This window comes from Furipterus horrens, unplaced genomic scaffold (assembly GCF_987537825.1).
Source record: "Furipterus horrens unplaced genomic scaffold, mFurHor1.1.pri manual_scaffold_13, whole genome shotgun sequence".
Lineage (NCBI taxonomy): Eukaryota > Metazoa > Chordata > Mammalia > Chiroptera > Furipteridae > Furipterus > Furipterus horrens.
The window spans coordinates 35,044,199-35,057,744 of NW_028327183.1; the positions used below are offsets into that span (position 1 = coordinate 35,044,199).

Sequence of the window (13,546 nt, forward strand, 5' to 3'; positions counted from 1 at the left end):
GTACTGCCTCATAAAGTTGGGGGGAAACCCAGAATTCATGTATCCTACTCCTAAAACACCAAATACTTTTGTCAAGATCAGAATAGAGTGTGTAGAATCTTTTTGCATAGTAGCCAAAGGAATAATGCCCAAGTTACATTGGGCCATAAGAGTTTTAGACTCAAGTTTTCTGCTTTAGCAGTAAAAGTTACTTAACTTTTTTTTTTTTAAACCCTTTCCCTGGGCCCTGGCCAGGTAGCTCAGTTGGTTAGAGTGTCATCCCAAAATACCAAGGTTGTGAGTTCAGTCCCTGATCAGTTTCTCTCTCTAATATCAATTTAAAAAAAAAATTAAAACAAAAAACCTTTTCCTGATTTGAATGTGCAGTGGTATTTACCATTTGAGTTAGAGTTTTGAATTATCACAAAAATCTGCTCTGTAGTCTTTATCTTAGCTCTTTGGAAGAATCGGAATCTAAATATTTGGTGTGTACATAGCATATACTTGAAGCAGTATGTCTGGTGCATCTTTGCTTTTGTATATATTCGTAGCACTGGTTCAGTTTTGTCGTGTGTGGTTCTCTTACAGTGAAGACCTAGGAAAGGATATTGAATTTGAAGTTGTTGGTGATGCCCCAGACAAAGTGGGGCCCAAACAAGCTGAAGATGCTGCCAAAAGCATAACCAATGGGAGTGATGATGGAGCTCAGCCTTCCACATCCACAGGTGAGTCATGGCCCCAGCCAGCAGATTGTTAATTACCCAAAAAGCAAGACTATATATCAACAACCTATGATTATTTTACGAACTTGGATCATAAAGTAAAAATTCATAGGACTACTAGAGGTATGTGTTGGTTTGGCATTGATTATTTTAATGGAGTTTTGAATATTTGACCCATGAAGCCATTTAAGACTGGGGAAGATTCTTACTAAAAATAAAAACACTTATTTTTTTGTTAATGGATTTTTACATCTGGACATACCAGTGAGTTTACTAGTGAGTAAAGACCATTCATTCTTAGTAATAGTAGTGTTGGATTTTGTATCCCTGTTTCGTTTAGGGGTTAAAAAATCATTACATCTGACTATTTTGAGTGTGCAGATGTTTGGTGAGTATAGAGTTATAGCATTTCACATTTTCCTCAGAACCTGTATGACTTTGGGGAAGTGCATCAGAGGCTCTTTTTCCTTGGGTTTTCAGTGCTGGTGCTTGGTGCTTTATTGTGCTGGATTTGGGTGTTTACTATCTACTACCTCACCCCATCCTACTTCACCCCCCACACACACTTCTTCATTCTATAAGTCAAGAAACTAAAGGCTACCAATTGTTTAATTTCTGTTTCCATTTCTTTGACCCTGGGTCTTTGGTGTTCTTTAGACTATGTTTCTTGGTTCTGATGTTCTCTAGAGTTTTAAAGGTGGACTTTGAGACCGTCTAGAGTTTGGTCCACTTGTGGGCCATTGGTTCATGATGTTTTTTCCCCTCTGAAAATGGAGAAGTCCATTATCCATTGAGGAAGAGACTATGGTAGTGTTTAAAGAAGTCATAGTTTGAAATGTGCATTTATTGATCCTCTGGGTAGGTTTTGGAGGCTATAGCAATAAGTAAGATCAGTACTCTGCCTTCGATTGTTTTTTTGGCAGAGGCATAAAACCAACTGTGGTTTTAAGGTTAAAAGTATGAACTATAGAGTCCCCACTGTGTGGGTTTGTATCCTGACCTTATCCTCTGCTATTGTGTGACCTTGGGCAAGTCAACCTCTTTGTACTTCAGTTTCCTTTTCTTGAAAACGGATAATAATGTTATCTTCTTTATAGGGTTGTTGTGATGATTAAATGAGTTGTTATATGCAAAGTGCTCAGAACAGTTCCTGGCACATTGTAAGTGCTATATATATGTATATTTGTTGTTGTTTATAATTATTACTGCCACTACTAGTATTAGAAATTATACCCTTCTCTTTTCTGTTGGAGAAATAGAAACAAGGAACTGGAATAATTTCTTTGAGTTATATAATATTTGTTACAATTTTTTGTTTTGATTAGAAAAGAAATTGGTGCTTATTACAGAAAACAGTACAGAAATATGTAATGTATAAAGCAAAGGTTTCCTAAGGATAGCCATTCTTAAGTCTGGTGTATATCAGAAGAGTTAGCTTTTCATTTATATGAAATAGTGATGAGCCACTAGTAACTCCCACACTTTTAACCTTTTTTCCTTTTTTTTCTGAAATAAGCACAAGAGCAAGATGATGTGCTCATAGTTGATTCAGATGAAGAAGGTCCTTCAAATAATGCTGACATAAGTGAAGAAGAGAGAAGTCGCAAGAGGAAATTAGATGAGAAAGAGAATATCAGTACAAAGCGGTCACGCACAGAACAGACAAAAGAGCATGATGATGTTATAGCATTAGATTGAACAGCTATGCCTCTTAACAGAACCCTCTTATGCGTTAGGTCACCTGGGCAAAACCAGGTTTTTATGTCCTTTGTTCCCAAGGTAAAAAGTTGACGCCAGTGACTTGAAGATGATTCTGCTCCCTTTGAAAGCACTCGTTTTGCTAGAACTATTAGATACATTGCGGTATGCTGTATGGAAAGTAGGAATATAGTTTTAAAACCCTTTGAACAAAGCATTTGGGTAACCAGTCATGAGATGAAACAACAGAATGCATGTTGCCTTTTTAATGTAAATACCCTTAGGTATCATTTAATAGTTTAAAATATTGTGGTTTAGTAAAGTTGATACCTGGTTATAAATATTATGCCTTTATTTTTGGTTAGAAAAAGAATTATTTTTAGCCTAGATCTAACCATTTTCATACTCTTAACTGAAACAGATTCAAAAATATCAAGTGCTATGCATTGAAACTTGTTTTTAAATATTAACACACTATGTATATTGATGTAAAACAATGTTAATTTACTCAAGTTTTCAGCTTGTACTGCCTGGTATGTCTGTGTAAGAAGCCAATTTTTGTGTATTGTTAACAGTTTCAGGTTATTTATATTTGATGTTTTGTAAAACTCAAATACGACTATGCTGTACTATGGACCAAATAAACAGCCTCTGCATACTTGTACATACCTGCACAGTTCACGTGTCTGCTGCCGTGTTGGGTTTATCCATTGTGTTTACTGCAGGCATGCTCAGTTTTTTCCTTTTAAAAAATTAACTTGTAATGGATGTGAAGGTTAAAAGATCTCCCCTGTTTGCCATAGATACATACTTTCTAAAATAAAGCTTTTAATGGTGATGTTGCTTTCTAAATTTGAATTGTAAACAGTTGGCCTTTTGTTGAGAGCATTTAAGTGATCTTTGGCCAGCCCCAGTAACTTGGAGTCTTGGATTTGAGATTCCAGAGGGCGAGAGTCTTTCCTTGATTCTGCAGTTTTCTCTGGGTTGTTCCCCTCTTCATCGGAGTTCTTGAGTGTACCAGTTATTTTGAGCCCAGCTCCAGCCTATAGATGTGGCCAGCCCAGCTCTGGATGGATCAGCACTCATGTCTCTGCCTGGACCCCAGTGGGCTGTTAAGAGAGCTCCTCACACAGATGTGCCTTGAGTTTTCAGATAACAGAAACCCATGAAGCTGTTTCCCAATTCATTATCTTTGCCTTTGGATTTTTTACTAAGTTTCAGATTGATAGTTTATTGTATTGTCTCATTTTGTGTAATTCTTAATTGCCATCCAGTTTATTAACTCTTCCTCCTTGTTTTGTATCATTTGTAAATTCAGCATATAATGAAAGCCTTCAGAACAATATATTGAACAAGACAGCCCTCAGGAGCATGCTGCTTAAAGCCTCCAAGATGGACTGACTGCAGCCTTCTGACAGCAGCTGCAAGCAGGCTGGATACCCACCCACAGTCTGAGCCTGTGTGGTTCACTTTGATTTCAGATTTTTAAGAGTTTCTTTTATTTTTCCAGAAAAAACTTCAAAGTCACAAAACTAAGTAACAGATAAAAGAAATATCCTGAAGTGCCACCTCATAATAATTTCTGGTTAACTGGTTGGTCACTGATAACCATTTTCTATTTTGAATTCTGAAAAACTCCTGAAATTTGTATTTTGAAATCCTCTTAATTCCTTAAAATCTTGACCTGTCTTTTTAGATATAATTGACAACAATGTTTCTGGCATTTTGTATATGTTCTTTTCTTTCCCATTAGAAAGTGTGTGGCAATAAGTACCAGTTTGATCTGTAAGAGGCGCGTTTCTGTTTTGGCAGAACAATAGTTTTCATTTTTTCAACAACTCTTAGTATGTTTTTTCAGCAGTTCTGTTCATTTTCTCCCTGTTTTTAAATAAACTCAATGTTTATCAACAAGGCAGGTCTGACTCTAGGGATCTTGTTCAATTATACTTGCCAAATCCAAGGTACTTCCACTCCCTGGAGTGTGAATACACTTTAGATCTGGCCTTGTATTTATGGTTTTCCCATGTGAGTTATCTTAGTGGGAGAGCTGGGAGCAGGACTCACTGAGAGTGTTTCCCCAGCAGCCCCTGCCTGAAATACAGCCTGGCAAACCATCTTCCAGCATCATTGGAAACAGTCTGAGGACTGAAGTTTACCAAGAGGATCAGTCCATGGTCCCAAAGATCAATCTGCATTACTTAAGACTCAAATGAAGGAATTCTATATGGTACCACGAGGATAGAGCCTGAATCCTTAATGAAATAACTGATCAGGCAAAGATCGTCAATGGATGCCAAAATCTTTAGTAAAAGAATCTTCGCTCAGTGCTCAAATGCTGTACAGGTTACTTGCGAAAGGAAACAATCTTGACAATGGACTGATGTCTGTCAGTAGTAGTCAAGTGATCAAACCCAGCATCACTAATGAACAACCTGATACATGCTTCCTGATGAAATAAATACAACAGCACCTAGGCCACACATACCAAAAAAGTTAACCTAAATCTAATCCAGTATCTAGACTTTTAAGTTCCAGCTGACAGAAAAGGGGTAAGAGGAACAAGTGAACATTAAGAGCGGATAATTAGACAATATAGGAGGTGGGTTATTATAGAACGTAAGTGCAAAATAAATGACTAACAATTCTTGTGACAATTAGAAGTTTGAAAATGGGATAAATTAGTTGATAATGGAAGTACTTCTTAGATATAATATTCTTGTAGTTATGTTGGACAGTGTCCTGAATTTTGAAATATTAGGGATGAAGCTTTGTAATACAACTTAAACAGGTTGGCAAAATACATAATACAGGATGATAAAAGCAAAATTAACATTGGCTATAGGTGGAGCCTGTATACATTGCTCATTTTACTATCCAACTTCTCTGAAAACTTCAATGAAGTGGAGGTTATATATGGTCTGTATTTTCCTTTTGTGCCTATGTGACTTTAAAGTTTGTATTGAGTATATTCTATGATTGAAATCGGGAGGCAATAAAGATTATTAAAAGAAGTTGTCATGAGAAAGTGTTAGTCCGGGGTCCAACATTGATAAAGTCGGCTTTACTCATCCTTGTTGCTAGGCTGTGACATAGGAAGAATTCTCTTCCATTTGAGCCTTCAGAGAACTAGGAAAAGCCACATTGTTCATAGTAGGTTAATTAGAAGCTGCCACAAAGCATTTGGTTCATAATAAATGTCCCTATTCTTGAAAACAGCCCACTGGTGGCAGATGCCTGGAGTGTACTTACCCTGTCGAACACAGGCAAATTTAAGCCTTTACTACTAGCCTTTTTTTATTTTTTTTAATATACCGAACAAGAAACCGTGAAAGTAAACAAATTCAAGAGAAAAATAGGTGTTTCTATAGTTATTCTGACTTGTAGAGGTGGTGAAGGCCTCCCCTTTTTTTGCATCTTATAGTTCCCGAGGTCCAAAATCTCCATTTGAGCATTTTGCAGGAGGATATATTTAGAGAAGTATTTTTATAGACACTTGCACACTGGAAATACATTATTTGCATTCTGCACACAGAATGAACTCCCCCCACCCTCTGCCTCCAACATCTAATTAAAATCCAGCCAAAAACGTATTTGAAAAAATTTTGAACTCAGTAAAGCAACTAAGTTGAGCTATAGGGCTATGATGCTGCTGTGCAGTTGGTTGTATTTTGAATACCATCTGGTAAAATGACATTTTTGGAAGTTCCGCTCTCTGACTCAGCAGCTTTAAATTTTTTAAGTCTTGCAACAGTTGATGACTAGTACATAGGGAAAGGCTCTTAAGCAAAAATTGTACTAGAATGTATTATGCACCAAGAAGACCCTCAGACTTTTACCTAAGAAATCTTTAATTTGTTTTTCAGGAGATCAGTCTTTGAAAAATGTACACATTGTGCACACTGTACCATTAACTCATTCTATAAACATGTGTTGCATCCCTCCTCTGCACTATGCTGTACTTGGAAAATCTTGCCAACTTTGCCAGCTTAGGTGGAAACCTTTGAAAGCCGTAAGACACGGCATGGGCTGGTGTGCAAAAGAGACCCAACTTCTAGCAGCAATAGTTTGTGGATGGGGATCTGGGACCCCACATCCTCTATGCTGCCAAGCTTCCAAGTTAGACCCAGTGGCAGTTGGCAGCATTATTGAAACTCAGTGTACCTAAACTGTAGTAATGGGCTCCCCCAAATAGCTCCTCTCCATGATACTGCAGACTAGCTGGGCTCTTTGTCTTATACCAAGTTTGTGCATGAATTCCTGTTCCTCAGTGCTGTAGGGCAAGCTCTCAGGACAAGAAAGTGAGGGTCCTTCCAAGATGGCTACTTGGCAGGCCCTGTCCAGGTAGCTCAGTTGGCTAATAGCATTGTCCCAATACACCAAGGTTGTGGGTTCGATCCCTGGTCAGGGCACATGCAAGAAGCAACCAATGAATGCATGGATGAATGTAACAATGGATTGATGTCTCTCTAAAGTTAATTTTAAATAAAAAGATGGTCACTTCCTGTAATTGTTGGATCCTAATCCTAATTCTTAGATTGAAGGACCAACCTGTCAATGGCTTCAGCAATCAATGCTTTGAAACTTCTGTGCCCTCAGAGTCCTGAGGGGATACCAGGAAAAGTTAGGCTCAATCTGGTTGAAAGAGCTGGGCCTCAGAAGAGGGGATGGGCAGACTTCCAGTGGATGACCTCCCGGTGGATCAGATAGAAGATGCACCTTGGGCCTGGGGCTGTCTGTGTGTGTATGGGGTGATTGGCATCTAGGAGCGGAGGTGTGCTTTAGGTTAAAGATGCTTGCTGCTCTCCCAGGAAAAACTAGAACAGTAAGGACTGCTGTTGGCTTAGGGGAGAGAGAAATGGGGATCCCAGCAATTCCTCCCTGTAGATTCTCAGGCCATGCCCCTCCTCTAGTTAACCCAAGTTACCCAGCCACATTTGATTGACATCTGAGTGTATCCCAAGACTGGAAAAATGCTTGAATTATGTCCATAATTGGGGTCCAGATAATGCAGAGGCTAAAGACAGTTAAGGGGGCTGATGGAAGCTACATTACAAAGAGAGATTCAGCATCTCTTAAAAAAAAATTACCGCCCTGGCTGCTGTGGTTCAGTGGATTGAGTGCTGGCCTGCAAACCAAAGGATTACGAGTTTGATTCCCAGTCAGGGCACATGCCTGGGTTGTGGGTCATGTACCCAGTTGGGGGCGTGCAAGAGGCAACCACATACTGATGTTTCTCTCTCTTCCTCCCTTTCTGTCTCTCTAAAAATAAAAATCTTGAAAAAACAAAAACAAAAACAACCCACCATTAGTGCCTTGACTGGTGTGGCTCAGTTGGTCATCATTCCACCTGGTTCAATTCCCAGTCAGGGCACATGTCTGGTGTTTTTTTTTTTTTTTCTTTTTTTCTTTTTTCTTTTGCCTCTGCAGGGGTGGGATCTGAGTCAGGCCTGATGTGAGGGCCTCACCACCCCCTCCCAGTGTTCCCAACCACCCAGGACTGCACACGCACAGCTCAGGCCAGGTGGGGAAGTGGAGGTGCACGAGTAAGGGCTTGAGGCTCTGGTCATGGAACTGCAGGCTCAGCACCCACTCCACATGGGTCTCTGGTATGGATACTGCTCAGTGCATGGCTCAGGGCACCGTGCACCATGGGCTGGCCTCTCTCAGTGGGGAAGTAGCGTGCCACCTTTTGCTTCTCAATCTCAGCCTCAGACACGAGCATGACAATGACTGACACTTTCTGCTTGTGCACCATGAGCCAGAAGTCAGCAGCTGTGCCAGGCAGAGGGGCCTGGGTGGCCACTAATGGCGGGCAGTATGGTGAGAGCCCCTCCACACGGCTGGCGTTAATTTAATCATCCTTGCCCGAGTGCAGAACCACACAGTTACTGTCATAGGGCATGATGTCCTGATGCCGGTTCTTCAGCGAGTAGCATTGGGCAATGGCAATGGAATGTCCACGGGCATAGTGTTCTCGAGCATCTTGCAGCTCCCGCCAAATAGCGTCCAGAGCCCCAGCGTCACCCAGCTGGCACCGAAAGGCCTCCAGCTCCTGCTGCAACTGCTGCAGCCTCTCAGTGCTCATAGGGGTCCTTCCTGCTCAATCAGTCGCAGGGCCTGTGGCCACCAGCCCTCAGCCGCATCCACCTCGGTAGGCAGCAGCAGGGACTACCCACCCCCAGGAGGCTATGTGCCACCGTGCTGGCTCTCTGGGCTGGAGGACAGCAGGTCTGCAGCTGCAGTGCCCTGGGCAGGCTTGGGGGTGGCTCTGTTGCAGGGGGCCAAGGAGATAAAGGGCCAGGTGCTGGTGATGGGGCAGGTGAAGGCACCAGGTGGAGACTAAGGGTCGCCTGGCCATTAGGTGAGAGTCCTTGAATGGAGAGAGGGGCTCCCTGGGGGCCCCAGGGCCTGGGGGGAGGTGCAGGACCATATGTCAGGGTGGGATGGGGAGGCTGAGGGGGTCCATGGCTGGAGAACGGCTGAGCCCCTGAGTCGGGGGGCAAGGGATCCTGAGAGGGGCCAGGATAGGGCTGGGTGTATAGGGGTGGTGGGTGCATATGAGAGGCAACCAGCCAATGTTTCTCTCTTGTATCAGTGTTTTTCTCCCCCTCTTTCTCCTTCCTTTTCTCTCTCTAAAAATAAAATTTAAAAATCTTATTAAAAATCACCATTAGAAAAAAAAAATCACCATTAGTGTGGACAAAATCTGGGTAGGATGTCTCTGGGGCCTTAGAAGGAAAAGATAGTGGGTTCAGGACTTGCTGTGAGACTCTATTGAGCATGTTCTGTTCCAGCCTCTGTATCCATTTGTCTAGACAAAGAAGATTCTGGTTGAGAGGATGGTAGATCTAGAGGCTCAGCAATTTTGTGAAACTTTTTTTTCTCCAGTGGTGGGACCCAGGCAGCTAGTTCCTACTAGCTTTTCCAAGCTGATTATACTCATTTCTTCCCAACTCTGTTCAGTGATACCATATTGGTAGTTTAAATTAATCACAGTGGTATTGGCAACTGCTATAAATAGGGCTCCTTATTTGTATAAATCTTCCCCAGAGTACAATTGTTAAACATTTACCAACATACCACCAGACCCAGGAAGAAAAAGTCCAGAGAGAGAGAGGTGAGCACAGAGAACACCCCTACATCAGTGGAGGCTAGGCACTGAGTACATTGGCAGTGCTTCAAATCCCACAAGTTAGCCCCTGTTCTTTCCTTCTCCCCTATTGTGTTTCTCAGACAGAGACAGCAAACTGCTACCCAACACTGAACAGGCCCTTGGTGAAGCTACAAAAGATGTGGTCTGGGACACATTCAGGTAATGTATAGATGAGACCACACAATTTTGAATGCTACTTTGTATCCACTTAGCATGACAATGGTATGATTTCCCACACCATTAAATTTTTTAAATATATAAATTATTGCTTAATGTACTTCCCACTTATGGAAGTACTTTGTTCTAATGTTGAACAGTCAACATTTTATTTATTTAAATGAGTTCTGGCCAATCTTATTAAAGAAAAATTTTGCATACTTTACTCTTCACTGGTCTGTTCTGTCATGCTTCTAATTACATCAAAATTACCTGGATCGATGACAGCCACTGTGCATGTAACAATGGAAAATGGTAATGGTGGGAAATTGTAACCCACTCCACCATTCTTTTGACATTATTTCTGTACGTGCTGACTCTAATATGTAGCTTGTAAACGAACAGCATGTTTATATAAGAATCCTAGGAACTAACTTCAAAAGACAGACCCCAACCTTCAGGCATCCCAGCTCCAGGAGATTTGCTGACCTTCATCCATGAAGCCAAGATGATGTGAAGCCAGGGTGACTAAACCAGGATGGCACACACCAGACCATCTCTTGCCTTACTGGAATTTACTGTGGTAGTCTGCATGTAAAGAACTTTGCAACCCCCTCTGTTCTGCTCCCCTCTCCCGCCTTATAAAAAACCTCTGCCTCCACTGAGTGGAGATGGGCTTGGTGACCAGAGTCCCCGATGTTCCAGGTGGCCTGCATCTGCAAATAAACCACTTTCCTTTACATTAGCACCTGCCTCTGGAGGATTGGCTTTCACTCTTCCTGACAGGATATACCAACTTACACTCCTACCAGTAAAATATAGGCAAGTTTCACCACAGTCTTGTCAAAATGTCCATTTTAAAAATGGGATATGATGTGAAATGTGAGATTTTGTTGATTTAATTTTTTTTTCCCTTTCTCACATCATTTTTCACTAGATAGCTTCGCCGGATAATTGCTCCCCAAAATGCTTGTCCCCACCTGTGCCTGCCCCCTCACCCTGAGCATGGGGGCTGGGGAGTGGGTGTTGGGATTCTGCAAGCTGAGAGGGTCTGGGGAACAGTTGCTGGGCCAGGGACACTGCCAGCTGAGGAGAATGGGCCATAGCCGGCTCCTCAGCAATGTTGAGGCCCACATCCTGGTCAGTCTGCACCAGGGCAACTCCCGGTACAGACTCTCTGCTCCCTGAGACACTGTTGGATGTCTTGCCGGAATTCTCAGGGAGGGGCCTGGAAAAGGGAACTCATCCTTTCAAGGTTATTTTCCTGGATTCACCAGGTCCTGACAGGTAATGGTTTAATTTCTTCCTTACAAACTGTTTGAAATGTATGGCAAGGGCTTTTTTGTAGCTTGTGTTTTGGGGACAAAGCCCTAGTCACCTCTCTGCCTGCCCCCACACCATGTGGTCTCCAAGGCCCCACTTCATCCCAGGACCTGTGGTAGCACAAGTGCTTTCAGGAGCATCCCCCTGGCACCTAACTTGAGACCCTGAGGGCAGGTGCTGGAAAAACAGGGAGTCCTCACATCTCTTGGTGACTGCCACAGCCGAAGCTCACCAGTCCACTGGATCAGCCTGAGATCTACTTCGGCCTGGCCTGGCCTGGCCTCGCGGCCTGCGCACAGCGACCAGGCGCAAGGACGATTTCCTAACCCCGGCTCCTAGCACAAGGCGCGTTCCCCACCAGGTGGGTAGGGGCTCCTGAAACCAGTGAACCACCACAGGGCCCAGGGATCACGCGAGGTCTTGGGGGCGCATATGCGCCGATGCACAGTGTTCTCCAGTGTCCTGGATCGGGCGCAGCGCTTCAGCCGAAGGCCAAGAGCCTGGAAGTGTGGCGGCGCTGGGAAGTAAGATGGGGGAGGAAGTGGGAAACGTCTGTCAGCTGCTCCTATTTCTCCAGCCAGGACTGCAGGAGCCGCCTCCAGCTCAGCCCGCGGGGATCCGGGAACCTTCCACAGGCTCGACGGTTCCGGCGCACGACGGCGGCCACAGCTCGCCGCCCGACCACCACAGGGCCAGCTCCGAGAAGAACTTGCGGCGCCCCGGCGCGGCGTTCCGGCCCGGCCTCCGCGTAGCTCCACTCTCCCGGCGCCGCCGCCAGGCCGCCACTCCCCCACATTCCAGAGGCCGCAGCGCCGTCTCCTTCCTCGCATTCCTGTTCCCACAAAGGAGTCCCTCCATTCCCGTGCGGCCGCTGGAAAAGGGGGCGCGGCCGGGCGTCTCGGAGCGCACATTCCTCCGCCGCGCGCCAGTGAACAGAGTACAGTGGACCCCGGACCGCGCGTGGCCAGCGGAGCGACCCCAGCCCGGCGCCGGCCCCGCCCCGCCCCGCGCCCAGGGGTCCCGGGGCGGGCTCCGGGTTCAGGCGGACGATGCGGCGGCGCAGCCGGAGCGGCGGCGGGAAGCCGAAGCGGAGGTGACGCGCGAGGGCCGGCGGGCCGGGCCATGCAGCGCTCCCGGGCGTCTGCGGACGAGGCGACTCTGCTCCTGGCTGGGCTGGCCCTGCGGGAGCTGCAGCCGGGCGGTGACTCTCCGGGCAGGCGTCGGCGGGGGCCGCGGCCCGGGCCCGGAGACGAGGCGGCGCCGGCGCTGGGACGCCGAGGGAAGGGCGGTGCCGGCTGCCCCGAGGCCGGGGCGGACGGACTGAGCCGTGGGGAGCGCGGCCCGCGGCGCGCGGCGGCCCCCGAGTTGAGCGCGCAGCCGGTGGGCAGCCCGCGGGCCAGTCTGGCGGGCTCCGACGGCGGCGGCAGCGCCCGCTCCAGCGGCATCAGCCTGGGCTACGACCAGCGCCATGGCAGTCCGCGATCCGGTAGCTCGGACCCGCGCCCCGGCCCCGGGCCGCCGTCGGTGGGCAGCGCCCGCTCCAGCGTGTCCAGTCTCGGGTCCCGCGGCTCAGCCGGTGCTTACGCGGACCTGCTCCAGCCCGGCGCCGGACCCGCACCAACTCGCTCCCCCGAGTCTCCCGGGCCGGTCGCCTTCCCTTTGCCTTCGCTCCCGCTGCCCCTGGGTCGACAGGGCGGCCCGAGCGCGGCAGAGCGGCGGCTAGAGGCGCTGACGCGAGAGCTGGAGCGGGCGCTGGAAGCGCGCACTGCGCGGGATTACTTCGGTGAGCGGGTCGGGACGGCATCTGGGTGGCTGAGGACGGGCTCGGGTAGTCCGTGGCTGGGCCTTGTCGAGGGCCCGGGATATGAAGGAGGACCCGGCGGCGTGTTTCGCAGGTGTGGGAGTGTGAATCGCTGCCCTTGCCTCTAGGTCTTATGGCCGGAGAAGTTCTGGGAAAGCGAGTTGAAGCCCTTATTCTAACTGGGAGAAAAAATCGTATTGATAGGCAGAACAAGCCATTTCCGGATAATTTATTCTTAAGCCTTGGCACTTTCTTCTGTTCATCCTACTAGATGATTTGTGACCAGGGTCGGCCTAAGTTGTGTAGGGCCCCAGCCCTCCCGGTGTCCCCTACCCCCAGCAGTATAGCTTGTGGACACTGGGTGGTGGAGTGGTTGAGGTGCCAGCGGACCCTGCCTGACCTGAGGCTTTAGTGATGGTAGCTGTTGGAGGGTAGAATGGTTAGGGAGGAAGAGACCACCATGACGGGGAGGAGACCAAGGCGGTCACATTGGGGTTTCCTTTACCCGGGCTGTGCTTTGTACAGGGAATGTTTCCAAAGGGAATCCTGCATGACAGCCTTTGCAAAGCTCACCAGTTTCTGACAGTCTCCCTCAGTCTCCCTTTTCTAGTCTGACCCTGGCCTTCACAGATCTCCATTAGTCCGTTGGAAAACTCTTAGGACTCTTACTCAGGCTTGAGGTTCTTAGAAGAGGCCCTGGGTAGGGGGTGAGGA

The 13,546-nt window shown here is 46.5% G+C and overlaps 2 protein-coding genes and 1 pseudogene across 7 annotated transcripts in view; 2 read left to right on the top strand and 1 right to left on the bottom strand.

Annotated features, from left to right (window-relative positions):
• UBA2 (ubiquitin like modifier activating enzyme 2) overlaps positions 1 to 5,410 on the top strand; it is a 38,735-nt gene extending 33,325 nt beyond the window's left edge. Inside the window, exons 16-17 of one of the 2 annotated variants that reach the window (XM_090259959.1) lie at positions 568 to 704; positions 3,718 to 5,410. In XM_090259959.1, the coding sequence (XP_090116085.1) occupies positions 568 to 704; positions 3,718 to 3,800 (220 nt within the window). In that variant the 3' untranslated portion in view covers positions 3,801 to 5,410. Of the gene's footprint in view, positions 1 to 567; positions 705 to 2,217; positions 3,238 to 3,717 lie in introns of those variants that run through there. The other variant, XM_090259957.1, reaches the window with a different exon arrangement.
• A 1,581-nt stretch (positions 5,411 to 6,991) lies between these two features.
• On the bottom strand, positions 6,992 to 8,956 carry LOC149994471 (tyrosine-protein phosphatase non-receptor type 23 pseudogene; annotated as a pseudogene).
• Positions 8,957 to 12,099: 3,143 nt separating this feature from the next.
• Positions 12,100 to 13,546, top strand: part of WTIP (WT1 interacting protein) — a 251,559-nt gene continuing 250,112 nt past the window's right edge. For all 5 annotated transcript variants that reach the window (XM_090260324.1, XM_090260320.1, XM_090260325.1 and 2 more), the window contains exon 1: positions 12,100 to 12,814. In XM_090260324.1, the coding sequence (XP_090116450.1) occupies positions 12,154 to 12,814 (661 nt within the window). In that variant the 5' untranslated portion in view covers positions 12,100 to 12,153. The remainder of the gene's footprint in view (positions 12,815 to 13,546) is intronic.